The 17,629-nt window shown below is 42.9% G+C and overlaps 1 protein-coding gene across 21 annotated transcripts in view; it reads right to left on the bottom strand.

The window, feature by feature from the left end:
- The window catches only part of LOC111654426 (muscleblind-like protein 1), a 41,379-nt gene that overhangs the window by 19,032 nt on the left and 4,718 nt on the right, over positions 1-17,629 (bottom strand). For 3 of the 21 annotated variants that reach the window (XM_023405417.2, XM_023405423.2, XM_087173755.1), the window contains exons 1-2: positions 16,997-17,507; positions 8,371-9,416 (exon numbers count right to left, since the gene is read on the bottom strand). In XM_023405417.2, coding sequence (XP_023261185.1) covers positions 8,371-8,544 — 174 coding nt within the window. In that variant the 5' untranslated portion in view covers positions 8,545-9,416; positions 16,997-17,507. Of the gene's footprint in view, positions 1-8,370; positions 9,417-9,831; positions 9,960-10,436; positions 10,458-16,000; positions 16,256-16,996; positions 17,509-17,629 lie in introns of those variants that run through there. The other 18 variants (XM_023405430.2, XM_023405426.2, XM_023405431.2 and 15 more) reach the window with 12 other exon arrangements.

Here is a 17,629-nt window from a genome sequence, read left to right as displayed (position 1 = left end):
CCCCCCCCCTATCTGCACAGGGTTCACTTCCTCCTCAGCTCTGTGACACCTGTATTGTAGGAGCACAAAGAAAAAGTCTCTTCCATCACTGGCCAAGTAACAACCACCAGGAAGATGATTAATTTGGTTTGCAGCCCTAACAGATTTAATCTGGCATGTATTATGCTAATCTGATCTAACAGACTGTAATCCTATCCGCAACTCTAATCTCACTGTCAACTGGCCTAATCCTTTTCTGCGTGTGATTATCTCCTTTGGATTTGGCACTAGCACAAGCAGGATGCTTTCGCCCTCTTTCTCGCTCTCTTACTGCAGTTTAAAGAAGAGATTTTGCCTCATATTCCTTCTTCACACGTTTTAATTGCTTTGAACTGCAGATGTACTGTAAACTGGTTTCGAAGGAAATTTAAATTGTTTAAGAAAGTGTTGATATCCAGAAATAAGGCAGGAAAAACCATCCAGAGGAATGACTAATTTATTCTATTACATGATAAACCGAATTTACTGAATTCCAGACACTGAAAGTTTCTCACTGAGCTAACCACTCTCATTTGCAGTTTTTGATCAATAAATAGTACAACAACCAGCATCTAATCAATGACGTTCTACCAATCAGCCTCGAGTCAACAATTTTTAACGGGTCATACTGTAATTAATCCAGAAACACATATAAAAAGTAAGCCAACATGAGGAAGGAAATGTCATGCACCGATGCTTTTAAAAAAATACAGAATGTTGAGATAAATTATTATGTAATTGGGGAAAGCGATGAAAGTAATAACACTACTAATTCTAAGTTATGTACCTGGTATGAGTAATAGACAATGTAGGGGATGCAGTGCAATATAAGGCAGTGTAAATAGAGACTGAAGCGGTCTGTGGTTGTCACACAAAACTAATAACACTAATTGGCCCTCAGGTGGTGCCACGATTTCAGGTCAAAAAACAAGGACACATGATGGATCCTGACGAGCCAAAAAGGAGACAACATCATTTGTGAGGATGTTGGTGGTGTGTTTACATGCCGACTTGATTCACTTTTCAGACCCTTAGCTTAATGTCATACAACAAAACCTGATAAAATGGGAATATTTTTGCAAAGTTAAGGTTAGTGTTCATGGAGTTTCGTGGTAGATCTACCTTGGCCTACAAAGAGCAATGGGAGGAATCAGACTCAACACTGAATCAGAGAAAGTGATTAAGACTAATGCTGTGAGTTTAACAGGCCCAGGCACTGTGATTCTGAGAAGGAATGCTCTTAAAAAAAAAAAAAAGAAAAAAAGAAGATAGACAGAGACAGCAATTGAACGAGAGAAAAACAGATGAACAGCTACCGCAACTATGTTTTTTCCTTGTTGCCTCACATTCTCGTGCCTTTCACCACTGCTAACCAGCAGGCATATGCCCCTGCGGCCTCTGGCACGAACTCTTTCACAATTTGATAGATAAAGGGCAGGGTAAACTTGACTGATGGACCTAACAGCTGGCAAGAGGGAGGAGCAGTGTGAAAAGGTGTTGAGAGAGCTGAGTTTAAGCGAGTAACTGTGCCCTCAAGCTCACCTCTCACCTGTCTAATGGGAGGATAATGGCTGAGCTGACTGATGACTAGATATGTGACTGTTTGCATGTGAGGGGTAATAAGAGAGATGACAAGAAAGACATAGAAAGAGAAACTTAGAGACAGAGATGAATAGAGATAATTAGGGAAAGTCAGATCAGTTATGAGGCTGAAGGTACATTGAGATTACGAAAAACTATTTCATCCCTTATTGTCTAGTTTCCCTCTTTTAAAGTTAAATGTATCTCTTTATATAGTTTTTATGAGTAATGATGGAGCCATTATCACAACACCCTAAACAGGTGGGATTCACAGTATTATTATTATCATTATTGAAATGTATTATTGAAAATTTGGGGATCTCCAGCTGAATTTTAAATAAAGTTCTGTGGGTTTGAACCATGTTTTTCTGCGTCGGGTGCTCATGTCTGCCAGGTGTAGCCAACCATAACTTCTAGCTGGAAATTCCTTGTCACAAGCATTAAAAAGTTGATTTGTATAAAGCTTTTACAAAAAAATAAAGCATGGTGAGGGCTGATTTCCCTCGACAGTGTCCGGATATAAAAAGCTTTACATTTATAAAGTAAAAATTTCAATATTTGCCAATATTTGCTCTAATTAATATCTTTAATAGTTGCTTGGAGGTTGTGGTATCCAATAAATCCCTGGATGTAAATCTTTTAATGCAAACCAAGTGACATACCAACTGTTAGAAATGTATGCGTGACTGCATACTGATGCATGTTTATGAGTTTTAGATTATGTAATATTGCAGTCGTACATTTCACAATTGTGGCTGTGATCCATCAATATTTGTTGACTGTTGAAGGAAAAAAGCCCTCCAGCTATGTGAGGTTTCATGGTATGTCTGTATGTTAAAGAGAGAGAGAAAGAGAAACAGAGAAGAGAGGCTAGAGAAGTAATCATTGTATCAGTGGTGTTATAAAGGGGCCCAGTGTGATGGAGGGACAGGGACGGCTGACACTGAGAAGAAAGACGGGCTGTTGTCGCTGATCTCCCGTCACATAAGCTCAAAGACAAAATGCACTGCCGCCCTGATCTGACAAGGATGCACACACCACGAAATGAGCAGAGCAAAGAACGACTCTGTGTATGTGTCTGCGAGTTGCGTGTTTGTATACCAGGATTAGTGTGGTCAAAACACAAATCTCCCCCAAGCATGAAAGCGAGAAAGGCGTAAGAATGGACCCATCAACACCAGGAGACAGAGATGTAAAAGACCCTAGTTACTAAAATAAAAGCCCCATAATGTGACTCACACACACTCTTATCTAGTGAAACCTGCTCATTTTAATCAGCTATGGAGAAGACTGAGCACAGACACTATGATATGAACAGCTGTCTTCTAGTAAAAGCTGTATCTTATGGATGACTGAATCCACCCTTTGTTAATTTAGGGAGCGAAATATTCATTGTGGGTGCACCCACAGATATCCTATTAAAAATCCAATTAGGATGGAGGTTCCATGCGTCAGTTGCTGAGGACAGAAGCCCATATGGATCCAAAAAAACAGTGTCTGTCTGGATTATAGCATCACTGCAGTACCATGACTGGAGATTAGCACAGCGCTACTGAAAACAAACCTTTTTGATCACAGGTGTGATGAAACCATCATCCTGAAAACACCTTTGTCTTGGTCGTATTTTGACATTATAATATTCTGCACAGGTGTCCCCTTTCCTTTCCTTCTCATTGTTTTCTATGGGCTACAAAATTTTGGCAAGAAGCCAGTGAAGCAAGCAATGTGAGGATCACACGTCTTCGAGTGGCTTTGGATTCCACACGCCCATCTGTGGCTGTTGTGCAGATAAACACTGCGCTTGGATTGTATCTGAGTGTGGCACAGATCTATTGAAGAAGGAAGTTTGATCTGTTTATGTCAAATGCAGTGGACAGTTTAACATGTCAGATCATTCCATCTTTGTTTTATTTACACTCATGCTTAATGTCATGCAGCATCCAGAAAAAAAAATACATGAAAGACTGTACAAAATGCATATTGTAACAGTATAAGCATTTTTAAGCTTTGAACTAGGATTCACATAAAATACTAAGATAAATTAAACACTTCAAACAAGCTAAACATTGCTATTTTGCTCTGGTTTTTAGCAGTTCATCACTGTCCACAGAAAAGACAACTGTTCCCTGCACGTGGCCAAGTGCAGTGTGTCTTTTAATGTAGTGTGTTGCATGTGACAGCAGTGTCAAATACACACTAGCCCTCTGAACTCATAACCATATGCTTACACAGAGAGACAGCACGACATGTTGATTTTACTGCCCAGAGATTGGCTGGACAATTTGTTTGAAATCATAAAAAACACTGTCGACTAGCAACGCCGCTAATATTTACCCCACACGTCTGTCTGGCCAACCACCACTCAGTGTGTATGTGTGTGTGTGTGTGTGTGTGTGTTAGCCTATGTGTGTGTGTATAACCTGACTGTTCCATCTAACCACAGAATATAAACATGCTGTCAAAATATGGTCAGCAAAATGAGAGGAAAGACAGATAGAGACATAGACAGAGAGAGAGAGAGAGAGTGAGCAAGAGAGAGAGAGAGAGAGAGAGACACAGAGAGAGAGAGACAGAGAGAGATAAATAAGAGGTATTTACCCGCCCTCTGCTCTGCAGGAATGTAATCTTGGCTCAGAACAGTGTAGTAACACAAAGAAACCCGCTGGAACAGCACCACGAACACAGATGTAACACACACACACACACACACACACACACACACACACACACACACACACACGGTCACACGGTCACACTCTCTCTTTTTTTCAGAACTCAGACATGATGACAGTGGGTGTGTCAGGCTTGCAGGTGGACAAAGTACAAGGTCTATGTTGTGTGTTACTGTGTGTGTGATCAGACTATTACTTCTCTATGCTAGACAGTTACCACTCCTTGTTTTTACAACATGGACCGGAGTGTTGGGCCGTAAACAAAGACCTGCCGCTGCTGGTTCACACAAGTTCACACAAGGTCACAGCTGATGTCACTCCAGCCCCTATATTCATCACGTATGAGTTCAAGTGTGTGTGTGTGTGTGTGTGTGTGTGTGTGTGTGTTGGTCTACCAGGGTGTAATGTGAACCACCCTGTCCAGGGATGGGTGTGGCCTGAAGTAAATGAGGCAAAAACCAGACTGAGCGGGAAATCAAGCAGAAGGAGCTACCAAGATGGGAGGAGAATGAAAACAACCAATGGAGGAAAGGAAAAGGAGTGAAGAAGAAGTGGACTAGAATAGGCTTGTAGGATGGTACAGCACATGAAATAAGATGGCAGTTTTCCTCTGTGTGGGTGGGGTGGAGCTTACAGTTCATTTACTGTAGAGAGTAAGCTATATTATCTCCAACTCATTCTAGTATAAACTAATGAGGCATGCATTAGCTCACTTGCTTCTGCAACCTGAGTTGACTATTAAACTCCAATCTAATTAGGAATGCTTTAGTGAAAGACGTAGAGAGCACATGTGATTACAACTACCGAACATTAAAGTAGGTTACTTCCTCAACATATCACGTGCATTTTAAACCCTCCTATTTATATTTTTGTCAGTCACTGTGCAGCTCAGAGGATCACATGCTGCATCACACTTTTCCACCTGTCTCATCAGTTATTATGTTGCCTTTATACTAATGCAGGTCTAAATACTTAGCTGTAAATAAGAGCCGTTTAAAACAGATTTAGTATCAGCGTATCATTGCTAACCTGTCTGCTGAGTAGTTAATCATTAATACACAAAGTTACAAAGCTGACTTTAAATCAGGGAGTCCAGGCAGCCATTATCCTTCTCCAAATATTTACCCCACTTTGACATAGCTGAGCTGTCTGTGCTGCACCAAGCAGATACACAGGCTACACAAAGGGCTGAACTCTGGGGTTAAGGCCAAGTCTAAGGCCAGTGAACACCCACACATGCATGTATATTGTACTTGCGCGAACACAGGCGCACACACACCGCAACTCTTTTAATTCTGTGACCTAGATGAAAACTCGGTTCTGACTGATTGTCTTGCTTGAGGCTTATATCATCCACATCTGATTAGTGTTATGAACATCTTCCCATGAAAAATTGCAATTTAACTGGTCCTGCTGTTTCTGGTACAAATATATTCCCTTCTCTAATTCCCTCAGCATGCACTCTACAAGCATGGTTTAGTGCAGGACCCATGTTTGTGTGTGCGAGTGTGTGTGCCATGTAAAAAAGACGACAGAAAGAGAGAGAGTGGCTGTTGGGGAAATGACTGGGTTTGGGTGTGACCTGCTCAGCTATGCACTGGCGATCATGTGAGACCTGTTCTAATTATACACTTCTCGAAAAGAAGGTCGATCCTCTCTCATGGACAGAAAGTGTGTGCACATGTGTCCAAGAGGGTGCATTAGTGTGTGTGTGTGTGTGTGTGTGTGTGTGTGTGTGTGGGTGCAAGACTAGTCATGGGGAGTGATGTGGTTTCATGTAACACAACTAAATTGAGAATTTGTCCTATTTCAACAACTCAACCTGTGTGACAGTGAAGTAGGACAAGTGATTTTTGTCAGTGAACGTGTTTGTGGGTTTATGAAATGGTAGAACTGTCACAACGTGGTGAAGGTGTCTGTGCTTATATGTTTTATCTTTAGGTCTTATCTGCTGGTGTATTTATGCAAATACAGCAACAGCCTTCGTTTTAGATTTCCTCCATTCTTCCTTTCTTTCTCTTTCTCTTGCGCTCTCTCCTGCTGTTTTTTCCACTGTGGGTTTTAGAGACCTGCTCTGTTTTTCATTACCAGTGGAAAAAATGGGGCGATTGGTTAAAAAAAGTATCACCCATCTCCATTAATACAAAAGTCCTAGTGGAAAATGAGTCCAAACTACTAAAATAGGCCCCTGGGTTCCTTCAAATAGTTCCATATATCTGCCAGCTACTCCTTTCCAGTGGCTGACCTCGACCTCAGCATGAATGACAATTTAAACATATGTTCACGTATCGAGATCCCTCCGCCTGTAGATAAAAGTTCCACTGTTTTGTCGGTGAATGTGGTCACCGTATTGAACTAAGGGGCCTGTGAGGTCCAGATAATCAGGAGGACACTTCTGCGTCGTGCTTTTGTAGCAGTTTCATTGCTGCTGAAGGATTCCAGTTTCTTTCGACTTAGGACTTCCTTTTGTAGTTTTGGCCACAATTTTATTGATTATTATAACATTTTACACAGCCAATTAATTTCTGAGATCTAGGAAAACAGCAACATCAGTGAAATGATGAATCAGGCCATATCACCAGTTGTAAACAAACCAACAGTTTAGCCAGATTATTTACTTCTTTATGAGGACGTAAAACCACAAATGAGTACATCAGAAATGTTTGCTATAATCACTTATTGCATTGTAAAACTATGCTAAGTATGATACATCATACTTAAATATGATATTATTTAAGTATAATATTATTTACATACTTAAAACCAGTCTGATCGTATGACTGCTTGTGCCTCTTGCCCTGTCAAGATTCTTTTTTAGCAAAGTAGCCACATTCCCAGATTTTTCAATTAAATTGTAAAATCTCTGAAATAAGGAAGTATGATGGTGGCAGTTCCCATCGATAGGAATGATGCCCAAAACTATAAAAGTAGGAGTCAAGAATTATTATTTAATTTAGCTTGTCATTTTGACAAACATACACACACACATGCAAGGCGTTAGCAGATCGTGAGGAAACTTGGGAAGAGTAAGGCATGGGCCTGACAATGTTCCTCTGTCCACATCTGGTTATAAACACTGTTCTCTGAGTCGACTCACACACGCTGTCCTCATCATAACCCTGCCCTGCTCACACACTGCCAATGACCACGAGTCACCAATGTCTGCAGGGGCAGAATACAAACAGAAGTAAAAAACCTGTGTGTGTATATGTCTGTGCTGGAAAATTTGGGTTGAGGTCCACCCATCTCTAGAGATCCTGTGCTCTGATAAAAAGACAGATTGGGAAAGAGTGAGAATGAGGGAGTGAAAGAAAAAGAGGTGTTTGCCTTCCTGCTGCCGTCCACAAATGGAAAATTACTGCATACGGTGCCCCAAATCTGCCCCCAACTTTGCTCTAAAACACACATGCGCACATACAAACACACAGAAACCCCCTCTAACTGCCCCTAGGCCTCTACACAGGAAGTGGTTTGACTGGGTGAGAGCTTCATGATGATGCTATCGCCTCGTTCCTTGCTAGCTGTTGAGACGTGTTGTGCTCAGGGCATCCATGAGTTTGTACATGTGACAGCCGATTCATTTGTGTTTTCCTATTCAAAAGCTGGCACATGGCAATGTTTATCACTTCCAGAGGGTCTGTGCTGATGTTGTAAATTCATACAACTGTGTTTATGTACAATGTAATCAGTTGGAAGTGCAACTAACTCCTAAATGACTCCTGTTTGAACTAAATGCAGTAAACACCAGTCAAGATACTTCAGTCTGCCCTAGAAAATTCCACAGTACTGTGTTAGAAACGCCTGACTTCTGTTTCCTGAATCTAAAAAGCTGAACCCCCCCTCCTTTCTGTGCCCTTGATCACACGTTCCAGTCACCTGACCAGAAGAAGGTGGGACCAAAGACAGCACATGCCCTGGGCAGATGGTGTACTCTAACATATGATGTTAACTATAAACTACTGATATTTCCAGTTTGTAACTCCATACATTCCCTTAAACTACCTGTCAGACTGAATGTGCACAGTCTCTTATCTGTGGCCTATGTCTCTGTCTGAACTCTGACCTCCGGACATCCTGTTCACCTCCTCCTGTTTCTTACCTTGAGTGAGTCGAAGCAAGCGATGACCCGTCCGTTGTCCACCTGACAGCTCTTGGCCGGATGAGCGAACTTGCACTCCTGGTCGGAGCGTGAGCACGTACCCCTCTGGAACTCCCTACATACCTCCAGTGTCAGCCACTTTGTGTCACGAATATGTGCTATGTTCATCGCCATGGTAACACGCTGGTAAAAGGTATTCCAAGCTGAGATCTGTTTAAATGTGAATAAAGTACCTCTAGTGTTTTAATCCACAACTTTAAGGTCTCTTTTTGTTTTTTTTGTTGGTGCGGTTAAAGTCTGTGACACTCGTGTGTGAAGCTGAAATGAAATACTCAGAAAGAAAGAGAAGCTCCTATTGATTGAGACGGCTCCTTGTCCAAAGTGAAATGTTACAGCACAACGTTTCGCTGGGGATGCTATTGGATCATTTTCCTGATCCAACAACCACTGACAAAGGGATTATATCCGGGAGATGACTTAGCCTAACAATTAAGTTGCCACTCTTGGCTTGACTTTTCTCTTTCACTGTTTATTGCTTGCTGAACAGTCTCATCTACAGCATTCATAAGCCAAGGTGGCAAACAGATGGACAGGCCAAACTGAGAGCCCTCTGGTTCGGTGCAGTGAAGCAGGCAACAAAGGTGATAGTCTGGGTGTAGCCTGCTACAGGTAGGTTAAGGACACTGAGGACCCAGTGGAGGCTTAGAGGGTCGAAGGCGAAGGTTAAAGGCAAGGTGGGTGAGATGCTGCGTGGGCCTGGTGGTGTATCGGGCTGCTGTGGTAAGGCTGGTCAGCTGGTGGAGAGCAGTTGGCAGCGAGGCCGTCTGGTGAGGAGAGCTGAGGCTGGAGCCCTGCCGCGAGGAGTGGATGGTGATGATGGTGAATGGACGAGTGGGCCGGAGCGTAGGCTGCGAGGAGGGTGTGGTTGCTGTCCTTGTACTCGTGTTACTGTGGCAGCAAGCGAGCGAGGCGGGGGGGAGGGAGGGTGGAGCTTCAGCTGTAGAAGCAGGTCAAAGCTGCAGCAGACATCAGGGAAGGCACTTCCTCTGGGGAGAGAGAGAGAGAGAGAGAGAGAGAGAGAGAGACACAAAAGAAAGAAAGACAGAAAGAAAGATTAGTCTGACGATACACGTCCAAAGAAAGCTTTCACCTTTATTTTCTCACTCATTTATCTTTCACAGGAGGTTCTGACCTCTAGTGTTTTTTAAAGTCATGCCACTAAGCTTTGCAGCTGTGGGAATGAAGAATATGTAAAAATGTCAGAAATGCAGGGGTGTCAGCTAAAACAAATAATACTTTCACCCGCCCTGCGCTCTAAACACACATAGGTCGCACACACGCTCATCACGCCACGCCACACACAAACACACACACACACAGATATGCACAAAGCAGCCATTCACAACTTTCCACCTCTTCTGGTCGATGCAGGAAAATCAGATCAAATCCTGTATCACTTACATTTGAGTACAGCAAAGCCGGCCATTGAAAATGTGTTTAGAGGTGAAAGAAAGGAAGAGAGTGAAAGCAAGGGGGAAGTCAAGGCAGGGCATGAGGGAGAAGAGGTTAGTCATTTCCCTTCTTGCGAAGAGGTGTGAGAGTTGGGACCAATGAGAGCTAGTAAGGTTGCAGCAACATTCTGGGCTGAACGCCAGGTGAGAACAGGGGGAGGAGCAAAGAGGAGGCTGACCTGCCTGCTACTGGGGAAAGAGAGAAAGAGAGAGACAGACTGAACTAATAACTCTGCTATGACTTCTTGATTCCTCGTGAACAGATGATAAATTTCTTGAAGACAAACAACCTATGATGAAAGGCCATGTTGCAATGATCTCACACACTTGTGAACCTGTCTGCTGTGATAATATAATGCTTATTATTTCACTTTTATAATGCCCCATTTATTACATGCAGAAGAAATCATGGGTTGTTTTTTTGTTGAGAATTTTGTAATGCTGCCAGTGGTTCTATTTTTGGTGAATCCATTGTACAGGGTTTGCTAGGGGAATTTGAATGATTGGGCTCCCAGGGGCCCATTCTGCTCTTATCGCACAGGCAGGGTAACTCACCACACCCTGTGTAGAGAAATCGCTTTTCCCAGAACAGCATGTGCCCCTTCAGCAATCCTACGAACCACTGCTAACTTTACAGCACTGCAACACTGCAACACGCTACATCAGAGCCCTGTAGCAGTGCAGCCCAGGTCATGATGACCCAGCAACATGGATATATGTTGGAGAGAGAGAGAGAGAGAGTGAAGGAGGAAACTGCTTAGTTTCACCTTGGATGACCCGTACGATAGCAAAAATAGCATCACTGCTACAAATGACCTTTGGATTGCTAGCATAATCGCAACAGAAATGTTACAACTGCCCTACCCTCACCACACACACACACACACACACACACACACACACACACACACACACACACAGGTGCACACACACACAGGTGCACACATTAACACACAAACACTGCAAATTATCTTCCATAACATGCTCTTTAGACATAAAATAAATTCCCTTTTCAATAATATACAAACATGAGAAGATATATCACCTCACTGCTCAATATTTTCAAATGACAGATCGTAACGTTTTATTAAATGCTGCTATTTTTTAAATGAGAAGCAGTAATGTTTCTTTGTCAGATTAATAGCCCTTTAATACCAAAATACATTTTTGACCAAAAGCGACTGGACTGAATGTCTTGTTTTGGAATGAAACGAGTCCAACATACGCCATTTTTATGTTTTCATTACTTAGGGCATGCCTCTGTTCCCATGAACTTACTCTAATTCATCATTTCGTCTTCATTGCTGTGAAAATGTCAAGTCAGCCAAGTCTAATCTTTCTGTGTAACCCTGTATATCCTGGGACCTGTGTTTTTAATATCTCATAATGTTGATGTTACTTGTATTTGTTTCTCTGGCTCAGTCTGACAGAGTTGAAAGCAACGCACTATTACTCCACAAATATACTTTTTCATAAGTTAAATTCAGGTGAGTAACGACCTTTTCTGAATTCATCAGACTGAACTCAAGCCACAGCTGGAAATGAACTAATGAGAAACAGAGACACCTATTATATACTGTATATAGAATTTTTTTTTAAATTGAAGGCGCCAGGGGCTGTCTTCAATCATATGAGAGAATGTGATGACTTGATACATAAGTTTCTATGGTTTCTATTAGAGATAGACGAACAGACATCTGTATGAGAGAGAGACAATGTAGTATGGTGTAAGACAGTGCCAGAGTGATAATGAGGGCTCATCATGATCCATCATGTCTGGACATGGCCATCCTTCCCCTATTGATTTCTTCATCTCAATGGTCTTTCATGTCAGTATGCCACTCCCTCTATCTAATTCCACTTGAACTGTCAGTGCTCTTTGTCTCCGAGGCATCCATTTAAAATAGATGACTGTTTAATATGATCTACTCCTTTCCTCTAACCAGACGTTATTCTGTTTTAACCAGTGGATCCTTGACTTCTTTGGTATTCCTGTTCTTTCCACCTCCCTCAACTCCTTCCATGCTTGTGTCTTTGTGCCTTCAATGTCACTGTCTGTCTTGCGTTCTCTTCCAGCACCCTCATCAGCACTCCCTCAGATTCCAAGGTCTTGCAAGCTGGTGCAAGGTCAACCACACTGGAGGAAGAGGAGATAGCGAGAGAACCAGCAAGAGAGACTGTATGCTTCCTATAACCCTTTTGGACACGTGGTAGAAACATTACGTGGTTGCAAGAAGAGGAAGTATGTCTTCAATATTAGCACATCAGCATCGGCTCATGGTCATGTGACGCCCGCATATGCCTCAACGGCTCAGACAGTTTCTGACATGAAAAACAAGCCTGCCCGTCTTTTCCTTTCTCTTGGTAATGAGTCAAACAACAAATCTGTTCTCAACGCTGTCGAAATCCACCCTTCACCTTCACCAAAGCGCAAACTATGCATAAAACCTGCCAGTGATTTGCTTGGTGGACTGTGATGGATGGTGCTCTGATATTATGAGGTTTTTCTTGGACAGAGAGAGATGTTTTGTTATGAAGACATGTCTCAACTGATTGAAAAGTTAGTACAATCAAAGCAACATACTAATCTGGGCTGGTCTTAAAGTTGTCATTATGACCAACTGCAAGAAACAACAAGGAAGAGGGTGTGGTTCACAGTTATGATAAGACTTCCTGAAAAATGACTTAAGCTATATTAACTGTCTAGTTCAGCATGGACATGGACCTTCAGCACAGGTCATGTTATTGGAGGCACTGCATGCTCACATAAGAAAAAATACACTGGGGCGAACTGATGCAGTATGAGTGGAGATAATAAATAAAGATATGCTACTTCTATATTGAAATATCTGCTATGGCGCCCGGGAGCTAACCGACAAACCACAGCTTCTAGCGCGATTTTTTTTTTTTTTTCAGCTTTGACTGCAGAGAAAGAGCCGTTCATCTCCTTTGGTTTGCTGCTGTTCAGTAAAAGGAGTGGTTTCAGCATATTGACAGAGGTGTAGTCAGGGTGACAGTGTGCTGAGACAGGTCATCTCAGTGGAGGACGCTGGAAATGCAACACCCTAGGCCTCGCTGCTGCCGCTCCATGTGCTCAGGTTATAGCATGTCAATGCTGCCCTCACTGACCTTTACGTAAACACATACACACTAGTGCATACACTGACATGTGAGCATGTTCTCCTCACTGACTAATGGCTGCTACTCTATACACCATAGCTCTTCTATGCCACCTTTCATATTGTTCAGAGATCTCACCAAGTAAGGTCTGCTTAAAATGAATCTAAGGGTCAGGGTTAGGGCAACTAATACACTGTTTGTTTAACATCTTATTTTTGAGTTTGGATGTTATGAATAAAGTTTATTGATGACACACAGCTGATACAGACGTCCATGCTCCACACAGTAGTTACACAGTAGTCCTGACCATAGTTAGTATTGTTACCATTCTCCCTAGCGTCATCGTCAAGTCATCATCTCCTCTCAACTATTAGTTTTACTGACTTATTTGTCATCGGATTAAATAACGCGGTTCTGAAAGAGTCTTAGGCAAGGAACACACAAGAAACAAAGCCTATTGATTCCTCTGAGAGCAAACCTTTGTAGACAATACGATCTCTTGTTTAGCATACATGGACAGAGCTATGCGCACACACACACACACACACACACACACACACACACAAACTGACAAGACACACAAATGCAAACCTATACAAAACACACAAACCTCTATGTGTCCTGACACTGAGTATTCTTAAGCTGTGGTGAATATCTGACTGTGTGCAACACTGCATCTTTGTGTGCATATGTACGTATAAGGATGTGGTGAAGTCAGCGGGCAGCGAGGATAATGGCTGTCCTTACGGTTTAATGAGTGGCTCATTGGCTCAAATTTATGTTCTCAGCGCCAACGTGCTGAGACGTGATTTGTACATATACAGGCAGGTGACACATTTCAGAAAAATCTGAATCAATAAGTGAAGAAGCATAGCAAGTGAACAACTGGTGAGTATTAAAACAATGTAAATCTATAAACTTAATAGTCATCAGATCTCAACCTAATAGAACACCTGTGGGATTTTGAATGGGGATATTAGATGAGGCAATATCTTTTGGAGGAATGATGTTTATCCCTCCATTAGAGTTTAGCAAAATTTATGCTATACTGAAATTAAGCTGCAGATCATGGTGGATCAACACCTTACTAAGATGTTGTTTGTGTTGCTTTTCCCATTTTATTTGCATCCATCTGTGTATATACACATATGGTTAAACCTAGTTGTTATCCCTCGGGCGACAATGAAAATTTACAGACAGTAATATATACTGTGGGCCAATGAAAAAAATGAATTTCTTTTCCAAATACATTCTAGCCGTTTTGTGTAATTAATGTCATGTTATTTATTTAAATACATATAGAACAGAATCTTTTTAATTCCTGAGCATACACATGAATGTCTAATCATATATGCCAATTATCACAAGGCACACACAGCACCTACGTTTAGCTTTTTTATCAGCATATTACATGCACACATACGAAGCCAGTGACCAGTTTTATCTTCTGCATTAGTTATCTTTATAATTTTCATTTAGGCAAACATTTTAATAGAGGGCCGATGATGCTAATGCATGTAGCATACCCACATTCTCTGACTTGTGTAGAGGCTTGTTTCTTAATATACTGAGGCAAACAGACCCAGTCACATTGATACAGAAAGAGTGACAGAAAGAGACTGTGAGTGAGAGAAAAAGACTGTATGGGCTGGAATGTATTATTTCATGTTACAACTGCCTGTCTCTATTTTACAGACGGAGAGTTTTAAGATGTCAGGGCTGTGAGCAGGGGCTGATGCACCTTGGGTGAAGAAAAACAAGGGCAAGGCTTGTGTTGACATGTGTACTTCTGGACAGAACAACAAAGAAATAACCAGATGCTTATTACTGACTCCACAAACAGCAGCTCCACATGCTACTTGCCCTGCTGATTAGGAGTGTTGTGTAGTTCAGATACAGGTGAACACTGGTGGTTTTGTAGTCTCTATACTGAAATGTCTGAAAACAGAAGCCTAAAATTATTACTGGTTGCTTGATATGTTGTATGGCGAGTTAAAGACTCAATTAAATTCAATTACTGGTGTAATAAAGAACTGAGTCTCCCACAGTTGTTGAAGTCAATTCATTTTAGCTTAGCTTGAAATTTTGTTAAGTGGAAGGTGTCTTACTCAGCCAAAGCTGTGTCAAACTGTTGCTCAGAGGGGTTGAAATGTGGTCATAACACAGTAGGAACATACAGAGAAGCCCCTCGTGTAATAAAGGCTTAACCTGTCAGCGCATATTCAGCCATGCACATAATCCTGTCTGTAGGGCAGATCCTAGATCATAGGCAACGCACATTCATGCAGAGCAATTTGCACCTGAATTCACATGCATATACAACTGTACGCAGAGACAGCAGTGTGATCTTTGGCATTATTGCCTACTATATTCACATTGACAACAACAGCACGTTCCTCAGGCTCCTGCCAGACAGAAATTGACAGTCTACCTGCAGCAGGGCTACCATGGGGATTTTAAGTCTCAACAATGCAATCTGCCACACATCTGTCTGTGTTGCGCATGCTTGCATGTACGCACATACTTGTGTGTGTGAGCTACTGTCTGAGCCACACTGAATCCCTCTAAGTCACAACAACAACATTCCTCATCATTGCCCCAACCACAGACACACCACCAAGAGGAAGCCCGGAGAGGCCAGTGGGAGGAGGGCAGAGGTGGTGAGGAGACGGACAAAGAGAGGAGAAGAGGGAGTAAAGGCTAGAGTTAAAAGCTCTGACGGTTCTCGAGCTCTAGCTCTGTATTTTACCAGATGTACGTCCTGCCGTTATTCAGACAGTTTTTGCACTCTACGAAGGAACAAATGTTTACAAAAAACATGGAAAAATTCGTACTCGAGTCTGATATATAGCCAGTTATTATCGCTATGAAAACACTTTCTGCCCATTTATCTCAGTATGATCCACACAGACGGTTTTAACTCCTGAAAAGAATGAAAAACATTACAGGGCAATCACACGTAATCTCCCAAAGCTTTAATAAAGTAGGAAGTTACTTACTTTTACTACATCGACAAGTAAAATCCCTCCATTTACTGGGTCTCCTTCTCCCTGTCTCTCTCTCGTTCTTGCCCCTTTCCTTCTCTCTTCAACTTTCTTCCTCTCTCTCAGTTACTCCCCCTCTGTCAGACGCATGCAAACACTCACTTAGTCACACACACACACACACACACACATACGCACACACACACGCACACACACACACACACACCCCCACACACACACACACACTCCCACAGACAGAGTCACCCTCTCACACACTCTCTCTTCCCGCGACCCGGAATGCTTGGCAAGATTCTACTGTACTGAAATACTGTGCTCACCATATAAGGTAGCAGCGGCTTCACATGTCACACATAATTTACATGCAATGGGGCGGGAGTTTGCCTTACACAGTACACACACACGTAGAAACACACATACACACATGCAAAACCATGCTTCCCCCTTTAGGCTGACGCAGCAAAGGAGGTAAAAGAGGTAAAAGAGAAACAAATTTTACCCTTCCCCTTGTTAACCAAGCCCTGGAGGATAACTCCCAACATGTCTAATGTTGAGTCAGACGAAGGGAATGAAAGCTGAGTGGGCGATCTATTGATCCTCTCCACTGCTTCCTGGAACAACCACGGCCCTCCAAACACACACGCACACACACCAGCAAATTTTCTTGCTAACTAGCGCTACCCTCAGGAAGTAGCTATTGTGTGACTGGCTGCTTTGAGCCAAGAATGTGTCTAACTGTGTGTGTGCATGTGTCTGTGCATGTGTGCGTGTGCCTATATCTATAAAACAAGCCGTAACAAATAGATGTTAACCCTGTGGCCCACATACTGGATGTACACACACAGCACACACTAAAGCAAACAATCCCCATATCTCTACCTATGCTCCACTGCACAGGCGCTACTTTGGAAAGTAAAGACTGCAGCACACACAGGAGGAAAGATCTAGATAAACCAATGAGACAAGGAGGAGGGTTATGAACCAAGCTCTTACCTCTCACATTGCTCTCCAGTTTGTGTATGTGTGCTTCCGCGTGTCGATTGACTCTGTGTGTTTATGCGTGTGTTCAGACAGGCCGCGACAGCAGACCCCCAGGCACCGGCTGGACCATTCTCAGGCAGGCAGGCAGAGCGCAGCAAGGCAGAGGGACTGGCAGAAGAGAGGCAAGCGAGTGAGCGAGTGAATCAGCAGCGAATGAGTAGAGGAGCTGTGCGGAGCCGAGCACCAGAGAGAGAGAGAGGGAAAGAGAGCAAGAGAGAGAGGAGGAGTGTTTGTCTGTGTGTGTGTGTGTGTGTGTGTGTGCGTGTATGTGTGTGTGTGTGTGTGTGTGTATGTGTGTGTGCATGCGCGCGTTGCAGCGTTGGCTGTGCGCTAGTGTCTCCCCTCCCCTGCCTCTTGAAGTGGCTGAGCTGGGCTGTGCTGAGCTGTGCTGAGACGGGCTGGGCTGTGTCTCTACTGACTCCCCAGCCTCTGGATCGTCTGTCTGCTGCCCGACGAAAGTGGTGTTCGCTGGGCGGCAGTAGCAACAGCTGTCGAGGAGGAGGAGGAAAAAGAGGAGGAGGGAGCCCTGACTGCACTGGGCATACAGATCCTGCAGTCCCCTCTCCCTCCCTCTCTTCCTCACTG

The sequence above is a fragment of the Seriola lalandi genome, unplaced genomic scaffold (genome assembly GCF_002814215.2).
Source record: "Seriola lalandi dorsalis isolate HSWRI2012SDOR001 ecotype SW California unplaced genomic scaffold, Sedor1 jcf7180002054277, whole genome shotgun sequence".
Classification (NCBI taxonomy): Eukaryota; Metazoa; Chordata; class Actinopteri; order Carangiformes; family Carangidae; genus Seriola; species Seriola lalandi.
This window is presented reverse-complemented; position numbering and strand designations above follow the sequence as displayed.